This window comes from Pantherophis guttatus, chromosome 7 (assembly GCF_059756535.1).
Source record: "Pantherophis guttatus breed Tessera chromosome 7, ASM5975653v1, whole genome shotgun sequence".
Lineage (NCBI taxonomy): Eukaryota > Metazoa > Chordata > Lepidosauria > Squamata > Colubridae > Pantherophis > Pantherophis guttatus.
This window is the reverse complement of record NC_142069.1, coordinates 70,191,290-70,206,150: the sequence shown is the minus strand read 5'-3', so window position 1 is coordinate 70,206,150 and position 14,861 is coordinate 70,191,290. Positions and strand designations below refer to the sequence as shown.

Sequence of the window (14,861 nt, the reverse complement as noted above, 5' to 3'; positions counted from 1 at the left end):
GCCAGAAATGATTTTTAACTTGTAGGAAGTTAGCAGCCACCCCTTTCCTGGAAGAATGAAATATTTTAGGAAATATTAAAAAGGCAGAATATTATATTTCCCTGGATGAGAAATGGAGAAACATGTTTAAAGAAAAAGCAGCTTCCTGCCTCCCCCCACCCCCACCCCCACACCTTTGTTAACAGGCCAGAAGCAGAAACTCAATCCTTTGTAAAGGACCATCATCTGCAACACAATAGGCATCTAGGATAGAAACTCACCACATGGCACCTGGGAAGATTACATCAGCCAGCAAGGCTAGCTAAGACCCCCCACCCCCTGGGAGTCTGACAACCAATCAGGATACTCTTTCAGGGCCCCAGGAAGTTCAAAGCCAGAGAGACCATAAAACCCAGGGACTCGCTGTATCTCAGCCCTTTTCTGTTCAGGAACTCAAGCCATGTGATCATGTCCACCATCAAACCATCTTTCCAGTGTCTTTTTCCCCACTTGGAGCTGAAGCCAGAAGGATATTTCTTCCCACAAACTAGTTTATGTGGAAGGTACAGATGTTGTATCTGTAATGTATTAATAACTGTAATAATAACTAGGCTGTGATCCTCTAGAATATAAACCAGTGTTGGAGAATATAAACCAGTGTTCCTCTCTGTTGTGCATAAACCATAGTTTATGTCAAACCATAGTTGGAGTATTGTACCCATTTAGGAAAGATATGGATAACTTTAAACGTATCGAGAAGAGCAACCAAAGAAGAAGATATAAAAGAAGAAAGATATGAGAAATGCGCAAGTTTGAAGAAAACAGTGGTGAGATACAATAATTACTGTGCTGAGAGGTTATAAATCTCTCTAAGTTTATGCATTGACCAGCGAAGCGAAGGGAGGCTGCGCTGTTAAACATTCTTTATTAGCGCGCCCAATAGCGAAAAAGACAAATTCAGATCGCTCGCAGAACTTCACTTCGCCAAGAGCGCATGCGCATCTTTCCTGTTCTGTAATTTCCGGGTTACAAATGAAAGAGTGAGGAGGGCTAGAACGTCTCGGTAGGAGAACGGCAGAAGATTTCGTTGCGGGTTCGCGCGTGGGCTCGGGGAAGGACCCCCCCCCCGCCTTCCTTTATGCATCTTTCCCGTTAAATGTGGGTCCGGATCAAGCGCCATGCCTCTGGAAGTACTGAGTGGCTCCCTTAGGGTGGTAAAAAATTCTCTGCCCAACCACCTACAGAAAGTCGATCTCGAGCATTTGCAGCTGGGGCGCGATTATGCGAACCAATACATCCAGGTAAAGGCAGTTCATGCATTTCAGAGGCATTTCCAATGCCAGCCTTGAAATACGGGTAGAGTTACGGGCTGCAGAAAAGTTGCTCTGCCTCTAGTTTTCCGACATAAAATGTGGTCAAGGAGAATGGGGTATATTTAATGTTTATTTTAAAAAATGGGTTTATTTATCCATTGGGGCGGATTCCCAAATAAATGGATGCAATTTGTCTTCCTAAAACAGCCCACTTGCTAGGGAGGATTGTCCTTTGAGCGTTGCCCCAAATGTCAGGGAGATAGATGTATCTTTGGAATTCCAAAGCTCTGAATTTAATCAGAATCAGAATAATTTAAGAAGACACTTGGTTGATACCTAGGATGCTGGCAGCAACCCGTATCAACCATTAGCACCAGTCAATCGTATTTATGACACATTTTTAAATGTTCAGTTGACTGAGTTTCATGTTTAATGAATAAAAGAGATAATGTCATTGTCATCGGGTCACTTGGTACCATGAGCAAGAATTTTACAAAACACATTGCAGCTTTCTACAATAACATCAGCGGAACTGCAAAAAACTGCGCTACTTGGAACATCATATATTTTAAGAAGATACTTGGTTGATACCTAGGATGCTGGCAGCAACCCGTATCAACCATTAGCGCCAGTCAATGGTATTTATGACACATTTTTAAACAATCAGTTGACCAAGTTTCATGTTTTGTGAATAAAAGTTAATAATAATCTTTAATATTACAAAACAATATCTACCTATTCCAGGATCTTGCGCAGGACTCAGTGGGTAGACAAAAATCCAGTCTGAACATCTAGCTAACTTTATATACAAGTATAATATATTACATTATATGCCAGCTGACTCTCAGCATCTCTGGGTGGTTTACCCTTCCTCTCTTGTGACTAGATACCATACACCCTCTTGTAATAAGCATTAGGTTCAGTCAAAGTTAAATCTCGTGTGTGTTTTAGTCCTACAAAATGAAATACACAGTATCTGTCTTGCATTGCTTCAGTTTAAATCTAGTCGCTGTTAAAATAGGTATCTCTTTTCCTGATCTTGAATAATACCAATTCCTATGGGGGGGAAAAAGATCCCAAACCTAGACTATTTTACATAAGCAACTTGGTAATTCTAAATTGGAACTTTGACACAAAAACACAGATTTTCAAATTGGTCTCTTATCCTTAGGATTTGCCCAAATTAACCTCAGTTTAAGAACCACAGGTCTAATATATAGATATTTAGAAATAAACAGGGATTTTAAGTGAACCTTTTCCACATAGGAATCCATATGATCCATTCATGTTTTAATTTTAACATTTATTTTTGTTTTTTATTTCTTTTTCTGAAGACACACAGGCGCCTTCTGAAGGCACAATCCTAGGCGATATTACTCTATTGTGGGTATATAATATACAACTTAATTTGACTGATACAGAATTACAGCTGGAGAAATCTTTAGAATATAAGGCTAACAATACTGGAATAAAAACCTATCTGGTGAATTATTAGGACTTTTTAAAAAAATAGTTTATAAAGTCTCCTAGCCATTTTTTTAATTGGTAAACCATATCAGAAGGTTTTTTTCTTTTTATACAATATAGAATGATTTCTATGCCTGTCAGAAATTTTTTGTTGGAAAATTGGAATAGTTATTCCAATATAAAGAGAAGGTGTGTTATGTTATATCACCTACTGTATGTGATTCAAGGTACAATAATATGTATTGGGCCTGTTGTTGACATTTTTAGTTACAGATTCCAGTCTTTCTTGGGGATCTTTGCTTTTCCTTGATGTTGAACAAGTATTTCAGTTGCTGTTTACATACTATTTATGTTTATTCTGAGGAAAACCTCTGCAGAAAAATCATGCAATCAGACTTCATTGGTATTCATATATACAGCGTGCATGACATTACGCCAAAGATGATGTGTTTTTCATTGCTGATAATGGGTGAACTGAAAACTACAAAGTAAAAAGGAGCATTAGGAAGAGCCACAGGAGTTTTGTAAGAAAAATATTTTAACTCAATTTTATCAGTTTTACAAAACGCTTTCAAAATGGCCAGCAACGTAGTTCTATGTCTGCCCAGAAATAAATTCCACTAAATTTATTGATACCTATTACAAGGTTAGTGAAGTTAGGATTGTAGCCTGAATGGTCGTCATCATCCCAATCATAATACTTATTGTCAATGGTCCACTGTGTAAATACTGGCTTGAAGGGAAATGAAAATTATTTTATCTAACTGTATTGAGTTCCTCTGAGAATTGCTTGTGGCAGAGAAGTGATGATGTTGTCTTGCCAGCTTGTATTTGCCTTATATTTATATTTTTAGGAACATTCTCTTAATTCCTCTGCCTCTATAAAATCCCCTATATCTCTTTAGTTAGTATTCTAGAAATATTTCAAAGGGATGTGGGAGATAATATTGTCTAAAGGTATAGTTTTAAGTTCTGAATATGTTGATATGTATAAAGTTTCAGAATTAGGGTATTTTTCTCTGTTTTAGGGATCATTTGTTACGTCCTATCAATTGATTAATCTTGGAAATGGGACACCTTTCTTCAAGATAGTACTTCAAGGTATTTCAGCACAATGAGTACTGTATTCTCATGATTATATTCTTGCTTAGGTTTATGAAACAAGGTGTGTATTCAGCATGGATGATGTGGGTGAGAAATACAACAGCAGTGAATGATCACAGAACATTTATATAGTTCCTGAGGGAATGGGTACAAGTTCTATTGTGCAGTCTAAATAATGTAAATATTGCTTGATACGATTTGAGAACAAATCCTTTCCAAACTATGAATCTTGCTTTTTAGTATTTGTTCTCGGTGCCTACCTGTAAAGCAGTGGTGAAATTTTTTTTTTCTGCTGGTTCTGTGGGCGTGGCTTGGTGGGCATGGTGTGGCTTGGTGGGCGTGGCAGGAGAAGGATACTGCAAAATCCCCATTCCCTCCCCATTCCTGGGGGAAGGATATTGCAAAATCTCCATTCCTACCCCATTCTGGGACCAGCCAGAGATGGTATTTGCCAGTTCTCCAAACAACTCAAAATTTCTGCTACTGGTTCTCCAGAATCTGTCAGAACCTGCTGAATAGCACCCCTGCTGTAAAGTGAAACAAGATGAACATAATTTTGCTTGTAGAAAGACTTGGGGGACAGTAAATTCTTTAAGCATCCTTTCCTATTAAAAATGTTCTGGAACCTACTGCATATAAAGGAGTGTTTTCTTAACAGTCCAGGGTTTCCTTCACACTCTAATTAGAAATAATCTGGTATGCTTAGTCATAATATTGGCAAATGCGGGAGCAGGAGCTTCTTGTTGTATTTAGAGATATGCAAATAGTGAGACTGTGATATTTATCTTTTCAGAATCAGAAAACTCATCTTCCAGGAATAGCAGCATCTATATTTTAATATTTGGGAAACTGGCAGAAGATTGTGCCAAAGTTGTCCAACAAGGGGTAAGGGATTTTATTTTTCTTGTTAGTAATATTAATATAGATTGTATATCTATTTTACCCAATTGACACATGTGGTATTGCAACACCAACCTATGTATCTTTATTTTAATTAATCAGTGTTCATTGTCATTTTCCACAGATTTCTTGCTGGTTTTCTTCTTTTTGCCTCATCTTTTTTTAAAATTTTGCATGGTAGTATGATGAATGTTAAAAAAATTTTCTTACTCTTTCAGTTGGCTTCTAATGGTCTTACAACCATTCACATTTATAATTTTTGCAGACATGTTTTTTAGACAGACCATTGTAATCCAACACCATTTCTGTTTGCTCTAAGTGAGCATCTATTGAAGCTATCCAGCTCACAGAATTTCATATGTAAAAAAATATGGGCTATTCTATACCAAAACCAGGAAAGATTCTTCTGTTATTTCTACAAGATTTAAGGCTATATGTCAACCTGAGCAACAGCATCATTATCTTAATATCCTGAAATCCAACCGTATGTTGGTTTTGTAGAACAGACAGTTGGCAAAATAATTTCTGCTGTTCAGGTGCACTTTTATGAAAGTTACAGAATCAATAAGGCCCTCATTGATTTCCTCATCTACTATCTAAGCAGATTAATCTGTTAGTACGAAATTAGAACTATACTATTGAAAAAACAATGCATTAAATTCTGTGTAACCTACTATTAAGAATAAGAACATAAAATGATTTTGAACTGAGTTTGACTCCTGGTAATTCCTTGGACACATCCATCTGGTATTAGCAACTTTTAGGTATGGAATAAATATTTTCAATAAATACATTTCTATAAAAATTATATCTTTGAAGTATGGAATTGGAGAGAAAATCTACTTTGCCAACTCTAATTCAATCCTTCTTCTATAAGTGTCCCAGAATGGATGAAAAAGATGAAAACTAACAAAAACAAAGTTGACATCAATAAAGCAGCTTAAGAAACAGCAGAGGCAAATACTCATTTGGAAAAAAATAAATTGGCAGTTTTTGAAGGAATATAGATGCAGAACAAAGTGACAAAGTATAGAATGGAACGGAGTGCTAATACTAAGAAAGTATGAATAGAAAGTCACTAATGGTTTAAGCAACAGCTATTGTCAAAGGCTCCAATAGGTGATTTTTAAAAGTTGCACAGATTCATATGAATAGAATGAATTGCAGACTCTTCAAGGAACCTTGTCAAAAGCCATTAAGAGCTTTAAAGCCTATAGCAAGAGCACTGACTTTTTCTAAAGAAAAAATGTGGGCAGCCAAGTCCACTGATAAAATAAAGAGCTTGTGTGATCCAAATAATCTGCCTGTTTTAAAATTGTAGCAGCTGCTTCTGCATTTATTGACATCTAGTAGCATTCAGTGGCAATTCAACAGAGATCATGTATGGATTTATGATCAAGTAAAACATGCTGATCAAGGATCTTTTTTCTAATTGTTAAAGCCGTCATATCTTTTTTCAGGCCTACTTTAGCTTTGGAAACTGCAAAACAATTCTCTAAATGGCATGGGCCCGGGGTACTTGCAGGATCACCTCCTACCGGCCTCCCACTGCCCAGGGCTGTCCTCCTTCGGGTGCCGTCAGCCAGACAATGTCGGCTGACGGCGCCCAGGATGAGGACGTTCTCTGTGGCTGTACCGACCCTCTGGAACGAGTTACCCACCGGGCTCCAGACGGCCCCTGATCTCCGTTCCTTCCGCAAAGACCTGAAGACATGGCTTTTTAAGCAAATTGTCTGATTCTGTTTTGGGAGTTTTAATTAATTGTGGGATTTGAATCAAATCTTTTAATCTTATTTATTATTGCTGTTTTATTGTGATTTTATTGTTGTGAGCCGCCCCGAGTCCTTCGGGAGAAGGGCGGCATATAAATTTAAATAAATAAATAAATAATAAATAAATAAATAAATAAATAAATAAATAAATAAATAAATAAATAAATATGCTCTTCCAAAGCACTTCTTTCAAGGATCAACAGATCCCTCTTATTCATTTGTTTAGTTTTTATTTATTTTTTAATGTGTTGCAGTACTCTTGAAGACTGTTTGTAACATAGCCCGTAATAGGTCTTTGGCAGCGTATCAAAGAAGATAAAGGTGGTGTTTACTAGCCTTATCCGAAGGACTGTGGCAGACTGTGGCAGACTTCTGTTGGACTATTTATAAACTCTTGGTAACTCAGTACGTGCTGTGAATGAAAGGAATTCACAGCCGTTAAAATAAAGGGGGTTTTGGGACTAATTGTGTGCTTTTTACTATATCAGGAAGCCTAGGTCAGAACAATCACTACAGAAGTTTCCAGGAGCCAAGTCTGGTTCAAAGGCACAAACACATACACACACATACTGATACACACTTTTTTTTGTAATGCGTAAATGATTTGCTAGTTCTTTTTCCTGACTTGGGCCCATCCTGAGAAAATAAAATGTAATTGAATAATATTGAAATCAGTGGCACTTCTGCATGAGTCCATCACTTTCAGTGGCATGTGCATATACAATTTGGTGAAAAAATATCCACCTCCCCCTTTGGATTTTCTAAACATTTGCATTTCTTTTCCATTGAAAGCTACGAGAGCTTTACGCCCTCCCAATATTATAAGTCAGTCTGAATGAACGAATTAACAGCAAAGTGCAGTTGGTTTCATAAATAAAGTCATCTGCAAGCAATATGACATTGTGAAAATGTAATTGACCCTTTAAATTCAGCATCTGGTTGCACCAACTTTGGCTTCAAGAATTACAAAACACTTCTTTTCTCATCAGATTCAGTGGCAGAGGTACACAAAAAAGCTAAAAGGGAGTAAATACTTTTTCACAGAATTGTTTCCAAGTCCATTAGACCTACAACCTCTTTTAATGTCAAACATCAAAAATGATTTATACTGTACTGACACTGGAATAAGCTCTGTCACTACCCTGGAGATATTAGAAAATATTTTCTATTTTTCTGCCTCTGTGTGTGTATGCATAAGAGAGAGCTTTTAAGAAATTTCTGGGTTACTTATTCTGATAAGCTAATATAGTTTGGCTCAGATTGGCTTCATTTCATCGTCACTTGCAAGTATTATTGTATTATTTCTCCAGTGGAGTTTTCAGGTTATTGACATTTAAAATACTGTTTAGAAAGCATGCAATGGAAAGCTTCATTACAAAAGTCACTCTTCATAAAGTGACATTTTTAACTTTATGACTATTTGGCTTTGAGTTAATACCATGTAGGCTGAAAAATATATGTGTATATTTATATTTATATTCATATTCTGATTTATGAAATATATTGGTGAAGGGGTCTTTTATTAAGAATTGACTTTTTCAAGAAACATTTTTAATTTTTTTATTTGCACTTTTTCTTTTTCGGGCATTCTATTAGTTTTATCTTTATTATGATAAAAACCGACTTTTTCAAAAAACTTAATGTTTTTATAATTATCTTATTTAAGTGACTCATCGCTTTCATACTTGCACATTTCTACATCTGATTTTTTTTTTTAGCTTAGTCTTATTTTGCCTTATTTCCTCTTTAATTTAAATGGTTACTTTGCTTACCATACCAGTCAGAAACAAATATGTGAAATAAACATTTAAACATCTTTCCTAGCATGAAAAAAAAATTACATGTATTTCTTGGTTAAAGTGGGTTTTATTTTAAAATCCCCATATATAACATGTGTAGTTACAATTATATAGACATCATTCAGACTAATATTTGTACTTCAAGTCTCTGCTGTTCGGTTTTTCTGTTACCCAGTTCTACCAAATTGCTACTACATCAAGGTTTCTTAACCAATGATAATCTGCAAATCTATATTCTATGCAATCCATTCTCCTTCATCTGTATTGTATTTTTTTTCTTATTGCATTTATTTAAAGCTCCTCTGTTTTTTAACATGCATTTTCTCTTTGTTAAAGATTTTAATATATGGAGACACTATTCATCTTAAAATGGGCAGTTTTATGTCTCATTTTATTCATTTTAGCGTTGTTCAAAATTATAGCAATAGCACTAGTATTTAGACTCATATACTGCTTCATAGCACTTTACAGCACTCTCTAAGCCAGGGCTGTCAAACTCCTGGCCTGCGGGCTGGATGTGTCATGTCCCAGGCCCACACCCGGTTTAGCGAAGGGGGAAAAAAGTCCTGATACATCACGTGATGTCTCCATGATGACGTGAGTTTGACACCCCTGCTCTAAGCGGTTTACAGAGCCAGCATATTGCCCCCAACAATCTTGACTTCTCATTTTACCGACCTCGGAAAGATGGGAGGCTGAGTCAAGCTTGAGCCGGTCAGGATCAAACTCCTGGCAGTGAGCAGAGTTTGCCTGCAATATGCATTCTAACCACTGTGCCACTACGCTCTTATTATCAGCATCTTTTTATCATTTTTAAAAGGTAGGGATAAAAGATGTGATGTAAATGGTATAACAATAGTGACAGATATAGTAACATGCTAATTGGCTATATATTTTTTTGTTTTCAATAGGATATCATCATGGTGGCTGGATTCAACTTGACAAAGTCCACTAATGATCCCAGTAGGCATGGGTGTCAGGTGGAAGTGTCTGAAGAAGGCGGCTCAACAATCTATGTACATTGAGCAAGGGTTTTTTTTCTCATTCTCTCCATTTACACTTAATCTCTAGTTGATTTAGGCAGTGATTTTAAAAGATGACTGTGGTTATTAAAATTAATTAAGATCTTTTATGATGATACATAAACTTGTCCCTTTCGTACATTAGAAACTGCCAGGTAGAAACCAGTTACGTTGCTTAAAAGTATTTCAAAGTTACGTCTCTGTTTTATATTTTTCCTTTCTAGTAAATAGGAACACTAGTGGTCATTATCAATAGATAACACAAAGAATGAAGAAAGAATAATTTTAATTTATACATGATGTTTTATATTGTTTTTATGATGGCTGCTGGGAGTTTTTGAAGCAGAATGCAAATAAATAAGTATGGAACTAAACAAAAATACTAAAACCAATATAAATTTTATAGTTGCTTTAAAAGGAGTATTACTGTATACTATTAGAATGTTGTGTATCTCTGATATAGATTTAGATATATTAGTTACAATATCAAATAATGCTATATTTCTGGATCTTTAAATCTAAATACCTAAATTATAAAAAAATCTGAATTTCTCATTGTCCCTTATTGATGTAAATAAGCGTTATAGAAGAAATAAAATCCCTAGGTAGGATTACAGTTATATTGGCTTAGTGAAGATGTTCCTAATTGGTAGGATATGCTTAGGGTTATGTTTTCAAAATAGTAAATTGGCAGAGAATCTATTTGCAAAGTAATACTTTATTTTAGAGAATGAACAATGATGAACAAGAAAATGACATCTCATTCATGAGATCATTTTCATTTAACCTTCCATAGCACCTGAAATAAATATCCATTTCTGATATAATACTTAATTTAGTGTTTAATCTTAATAAATATTTAATGAAAATCTTGTTAAAATATTGGCATTAAGAGTCTGAAATTATTTTAAGTTTTTTATACTGCTAAGTATCTTTTTACAACCCCCCCCCCAGGTTTGTACTGGATCATCACGAAATGCAACTGGGGCAGAAACAGCATCCATGGTAAGTTTGAATCAATTAAATTTTGTGGGCTGAATATATAAAATCTGCCTGATGAAATCCACTACTTGAAAAAATTAACTAGTTTACATGGGAAAAAATCTCCCTTTTTTCATAATAGTTTCTACTATTTTAAATCTTAACAAAAAAATAGTTCAGTCACAGAATTTTTGACCAGTTTGCCATAGATCATTTTCTAATTGGATCATTTTTATTTTATCTTGCCAGAAAGTTGCTCCCAAATACACATACACTCCTCTGAATCACCTTAAAAATGGAAGTGTTGTCAACCTGTATGGGGCTGTGAAATTCTTCAAGCCTCCATATTTAAGCAAAGGAACTGGTATGTATGTTTGAATATACACCATACCATTAGAATATGTTAGAGTATATGCCTTTTTTAAGCAAATGTGCGCCCAAGTAGATTGTGGAATAGTGGCCAATTTCAGATAAACTTCCAAGCTGATCAAGTAAACATTCAGTCATATCAGCCCCTTCTGGAGAAAGTTTTGGAAAAGGTGGTTGAATGATAGTAACAGAGGATCTTAGAGGAAATGGATTATCTGGATCCATTTCAGTCTGGTTTCGGGCCAGGGTACAGTGCAGAGGCAGTATTGCTCACGTATGATCATGATGTATGGCAGAGCATGGTATATCCATCCTAGTGCCCCTTGTTCTCTCAGTGACTTTCAATACTGTTGACCATAATATTCTTCTGGACCAGTTGTGGGAATAGGAGTAGAGTACACTGTGCGGCAGTGGTTCCTCATGACTCCTTGTGTGTGGGGTGCTTCTGAGATTGATGATCTTCACTCTGCTAGATTTGCACTTCGGAGTGCAGTATCATCAGCATTCTGATGATAGTCAGCTCTACATCACCATCTCAAGCTGTGTAGGTGAAATTATCGTTGTATTGACCAGTGTCTGAAGGTTTTTCAGGTCTGGATAGGGTAGAACAAACTGCTAAATGTTAATAAGATTGTGTACTTGTTTGGACTCCCAGTACCTACAGCTGATTTAATATACAGTAATAGGCAGCTCTCAATGTGCCCATGGGTTACCACTGCTACACAAGCTGCATTGACTCCCAGTGGCTTCCAAATGCAATTCATGTTATTGGCCTATAAGCCCTGTATGGCAGTGGGGACTGCATACCTGAAATAATGCTTGTCTCCAGTTGTTTATTGTCGTCAGAAATTCTGGCAGAAAGGATATGCTCTAGGTCCCTCCATTAAATGTTGTCACCTTGTGGGACTAAGGAAGCAAGCCTTCTCTGTTGCGGCCCCTTACCTTGGGACAGTGTCCCCCCCAGAGATCAGGACAACAGCCTCTTTCCTATGACTCTAGACAGCTTTGAAAATCTGGTTTTAGTCCAATTTGGAGTTGATGTTATTTGTTGAATGACTCCTGTTTTGTTTTAATATTAGAGCATTTTAATTTAGTGGCTGCCTATGATTTAATATCTTTAGTTGTTTTTATATCTTTTTTAGTTTTGTGCCCTGCCTGCGCAGTGTTTAATAATTTTGGTGGTTATTAAATTTAAATAAATAAATGAAATAAATTATGATCTTGCAGAATGGACAGGAATCTTGCAGAATTAAATTTAAAGAAGGGGGAAGTAGACATGTTCATAGCAGACAGTGGTCCAGAATAAAACCTGGATATGTCCAAACCTCTAAGTCCCATTAATTTATTTTTCTTAAGAAGATTTCTCTAATTTTATCTGATCTTAAAATTACTGAATTTAATTTTTATCTTATATCAAGATTACTTTCTTTCTCTCTCTCTCTCTCTCTCTCTCTCTCTCTCTCTCTCTCTCTCTCTCTCTCTCTCTCTCTCTTTCTGAAACTCTGAAGTTTATCACTCAAGGCTTTCTAACAGTAGAATGTTTTCTGAATTAAGTGGACACAGTCTATGGAGCAGGAAGAAAAGTTCAGCAGCTGTGTCTCTGCTGCTGAGTTTGATTACTCTCATTTGTCAATGCAGTGGCAAACTGCAGAAGAAAAGAGAAAAAGTCAAGAAAGAAGCAATAAGGACACAGGAAAACAAAGAACTTAAGAGTTACTGTTTCCTCCAAAAAAGAACTCTTTCAATTCTTTTCTTCTGCAGTTTTGCCACTGCATTGATAAGTTGGCCACAGGCTCTTCACCCATTATGGAACTTGGTTTAATAAGAGATGCAAACATTTTGCTAATGTAAGACTGTTTCCTATGCATTAATTTTGAAGGGATGCTGACTTGCATTTTTTTTCTTTGTAATTGTAACACTTATTAAGTGACCACATTGGTGTGAGTGCCTTTGGAGTAAGTAAAGAAAATATGCAATATTGAAGTAGCCAACTTTTTAAATTGCTAATGTATGTGTAATTTCATTTGAATTTGTTTCTGCATAAACACAATCTGAAATTTGCAGAGTCCTTGTGCAATTATATTTTTCCGAGAATAATTACTTTAAAACAGGGGTCTGCAACCTTGACAACTTTTAAGACTTGTGGACTTCAACTAGCTGAGGAATTGTGGGAGTTGAAGTCCACAAGCCCTAAAGTTGCCAAGGTGAAATCTGCTTTAAAACATCCCAAACTAAAGTATACCACCAGAAAAAGTTGGAAAGTCATGCAGAATTTTCAGACGAGTGTTATATTCTTGTGAGTCTCCACAGATACTCAGCATATTTCTTCTGATTCTTATTTCCTAACAAGAAAGATGAAGAATACACTGTGAAATGTTGTGATTCTTTCTCATTTAAATCTCCCTTTTTTTTTTTCAGATTAGTCACAGTTAGGCTTATGTGTTTTGGAACGGTTATTATTGGTTCCTTTCCAAACAATTTACAAACCCATTTTGGCCTACAAACTTTATTCAAATATGCCAATAAAGTGTAATTTGGATAATTAAAATACCACTGCAAATGTAACCATAATCATACTTAGCTTTGAAAAAGTAAATTAAATGAACAGAAGTATAGGAAATTTAGATAATTTGGAGAGAGGAGTATAATTTCTTCATACTGTATAATTCATAGACTTTCTCTATTCCTGTAAAATCACTTATAAAAAACATTTTTGTTTGCTTGTGTGTAATGTGGGTTATAGAACCATGAGAAATCTTAGCTTATAAAACTAGTACAACAAAGTCATTGTAAATAATTGGTTGAATCCAAATTTGATGACATTTATTTTCATTGAAATAATTAAAATTTAATTAACAATGACTTTTGCCATTGTAATAAAATGGATTCATTGCTTTAAAAGGGATTCAACTGCTTAAATAAGGAAATTTGCAATGACAAAATATGAATCCTCAAAACAAAGATTCTATGTAGTAATTGCTTTTAAGCATAAAACCATTGAAGTATAGAAAATAATCCTAGGAAATAGCTCAATTGAATATTCGTTTTTTCCAGTAGTTTAATTTAGATTTTCATAGATTACTCAATTCGCAGGAGAAAAAATCCTTATTTTTTACTTTTTAAATATTATGAAATAATTCCCACATTCAATAGTATTGTAAAATGTTACCCATTTTATAATAACAATTATAGTACATAGTTATTAGAATTTAGTTTCATTTATGAAGTACTCATGACAAATATATGATGTGAGGCTGATCTGAAGGCATCAGATATTAACACTTAGAGACTGATTAAAAAAACTTATACTAAGAGCCAGAATTTTCATAGCTAAATAAACTAAAAAAAAAAGTTTATCTTGAGATATGAAAGAAACATTGGGGATGGTTTAGGTTTTTAATTAAGTTTAGATCTATTTGACAACAGTAGGGTACTAAAGATAAAATGGTGTGCCACACTGAACTCATGGGCAATAGCAGTTCTTCACAATTAACTCTTTCTTTCTGCCTGAATTCTGGATGGATCAAAGTATTCTTGAACCTTCAATTGAAGGGTATTCTTTGTGATTTTAATTATTTATTTCAACAATTTTAATTCCATTCTATGAATATAAAAACTCTATTAGATATACAATGTGTATAGCATATCTAATAAACTGAAATCACTATTTTTTCTCTTCCCCCCCCCAAAAAAAATCCAACACCATTTATCTAAGGTATGATCTCCATCTAAACAATTCAGTTTCTGCAGCTTTATGTAAAAGGCCTGTAGCACGTTTCTCTTTCCCCACCATTTCTTCCTGCAAGATTTGTTGACTCTGATCATTTTGATTACTTTTTCCTTCTCTTATGTTTCTGCTAATATTTGCAAAGCAAAGCAAAGCTGGTACGCTTTCCAATAAACTAAATGTAAGGATACTGTAAAGATCTTTTTAGTGGTATTCAATGGTATACTGGCAACGAACACACTTTACAGAGAAAACAGTAAAATTTGAAATCTTTTTACAGAATTAATGTACATGTAACCTACCTCACGGTGTGATTGTGACTATAAATCGTAAAGCAGGTGAAGGAATTCTATATGTCACATTGAGTTCAGTTTTTCGTTTGATGGAAATGCAGAACGCAGGGTGGATAAAAATCAATGATTTTTTTA

General features: G+C 35.2%; 1 protein-coding gene across 5 annotated transcripts in view; it reads left to right on the top strand.

The window, feature by feature from the left end:
• Positions 1-414: 414 nt before the first annotated feature.
• The window catches only part of POT1 (protection of telomeres 1), a 52,279-nt gene continuing 37,832 nt past the window's right edge, over positions 415-14,861 (top strand). Inside the window, exons 1-7 of one of the 5 annotated variants that reach the window (XM_034421396.3) lie at positions 996-1,280; positions 3,123-3,283; positions 3,788-3,860; positions 4,657-4,748; positions 9,246-9,350; positions 10,311-10,361; positions 10,587-10,701. In XM_034421396.3, the coding sequence (XP_034277287.2) occupies positions 9,255-9,350; positions 10,311-10,361; positions 10,587-10,701 (262 nt within the window). In that variant the 5' untranslated portion in view covers positions 996-1,280; positions 3,123-3,283; positions 3,788-3,860; positions 4,657-4,748; positions 9,246-9,254. Of the gene's footprint in view, positions 543-979; positions 1,281-3,122; positions 3,284-3,787; positions 3,861-4,656; positions 4,749-9,245; positions 9,351-10,310; positions 10,362-10,586; positions 10,702-14,861 lie in introns of those variants that run through there. The other 4 variants (XM_060687139.2, XM_034421382.2, XM_087874204.1 and 1 more) reach the window with 4 other exon arrangements.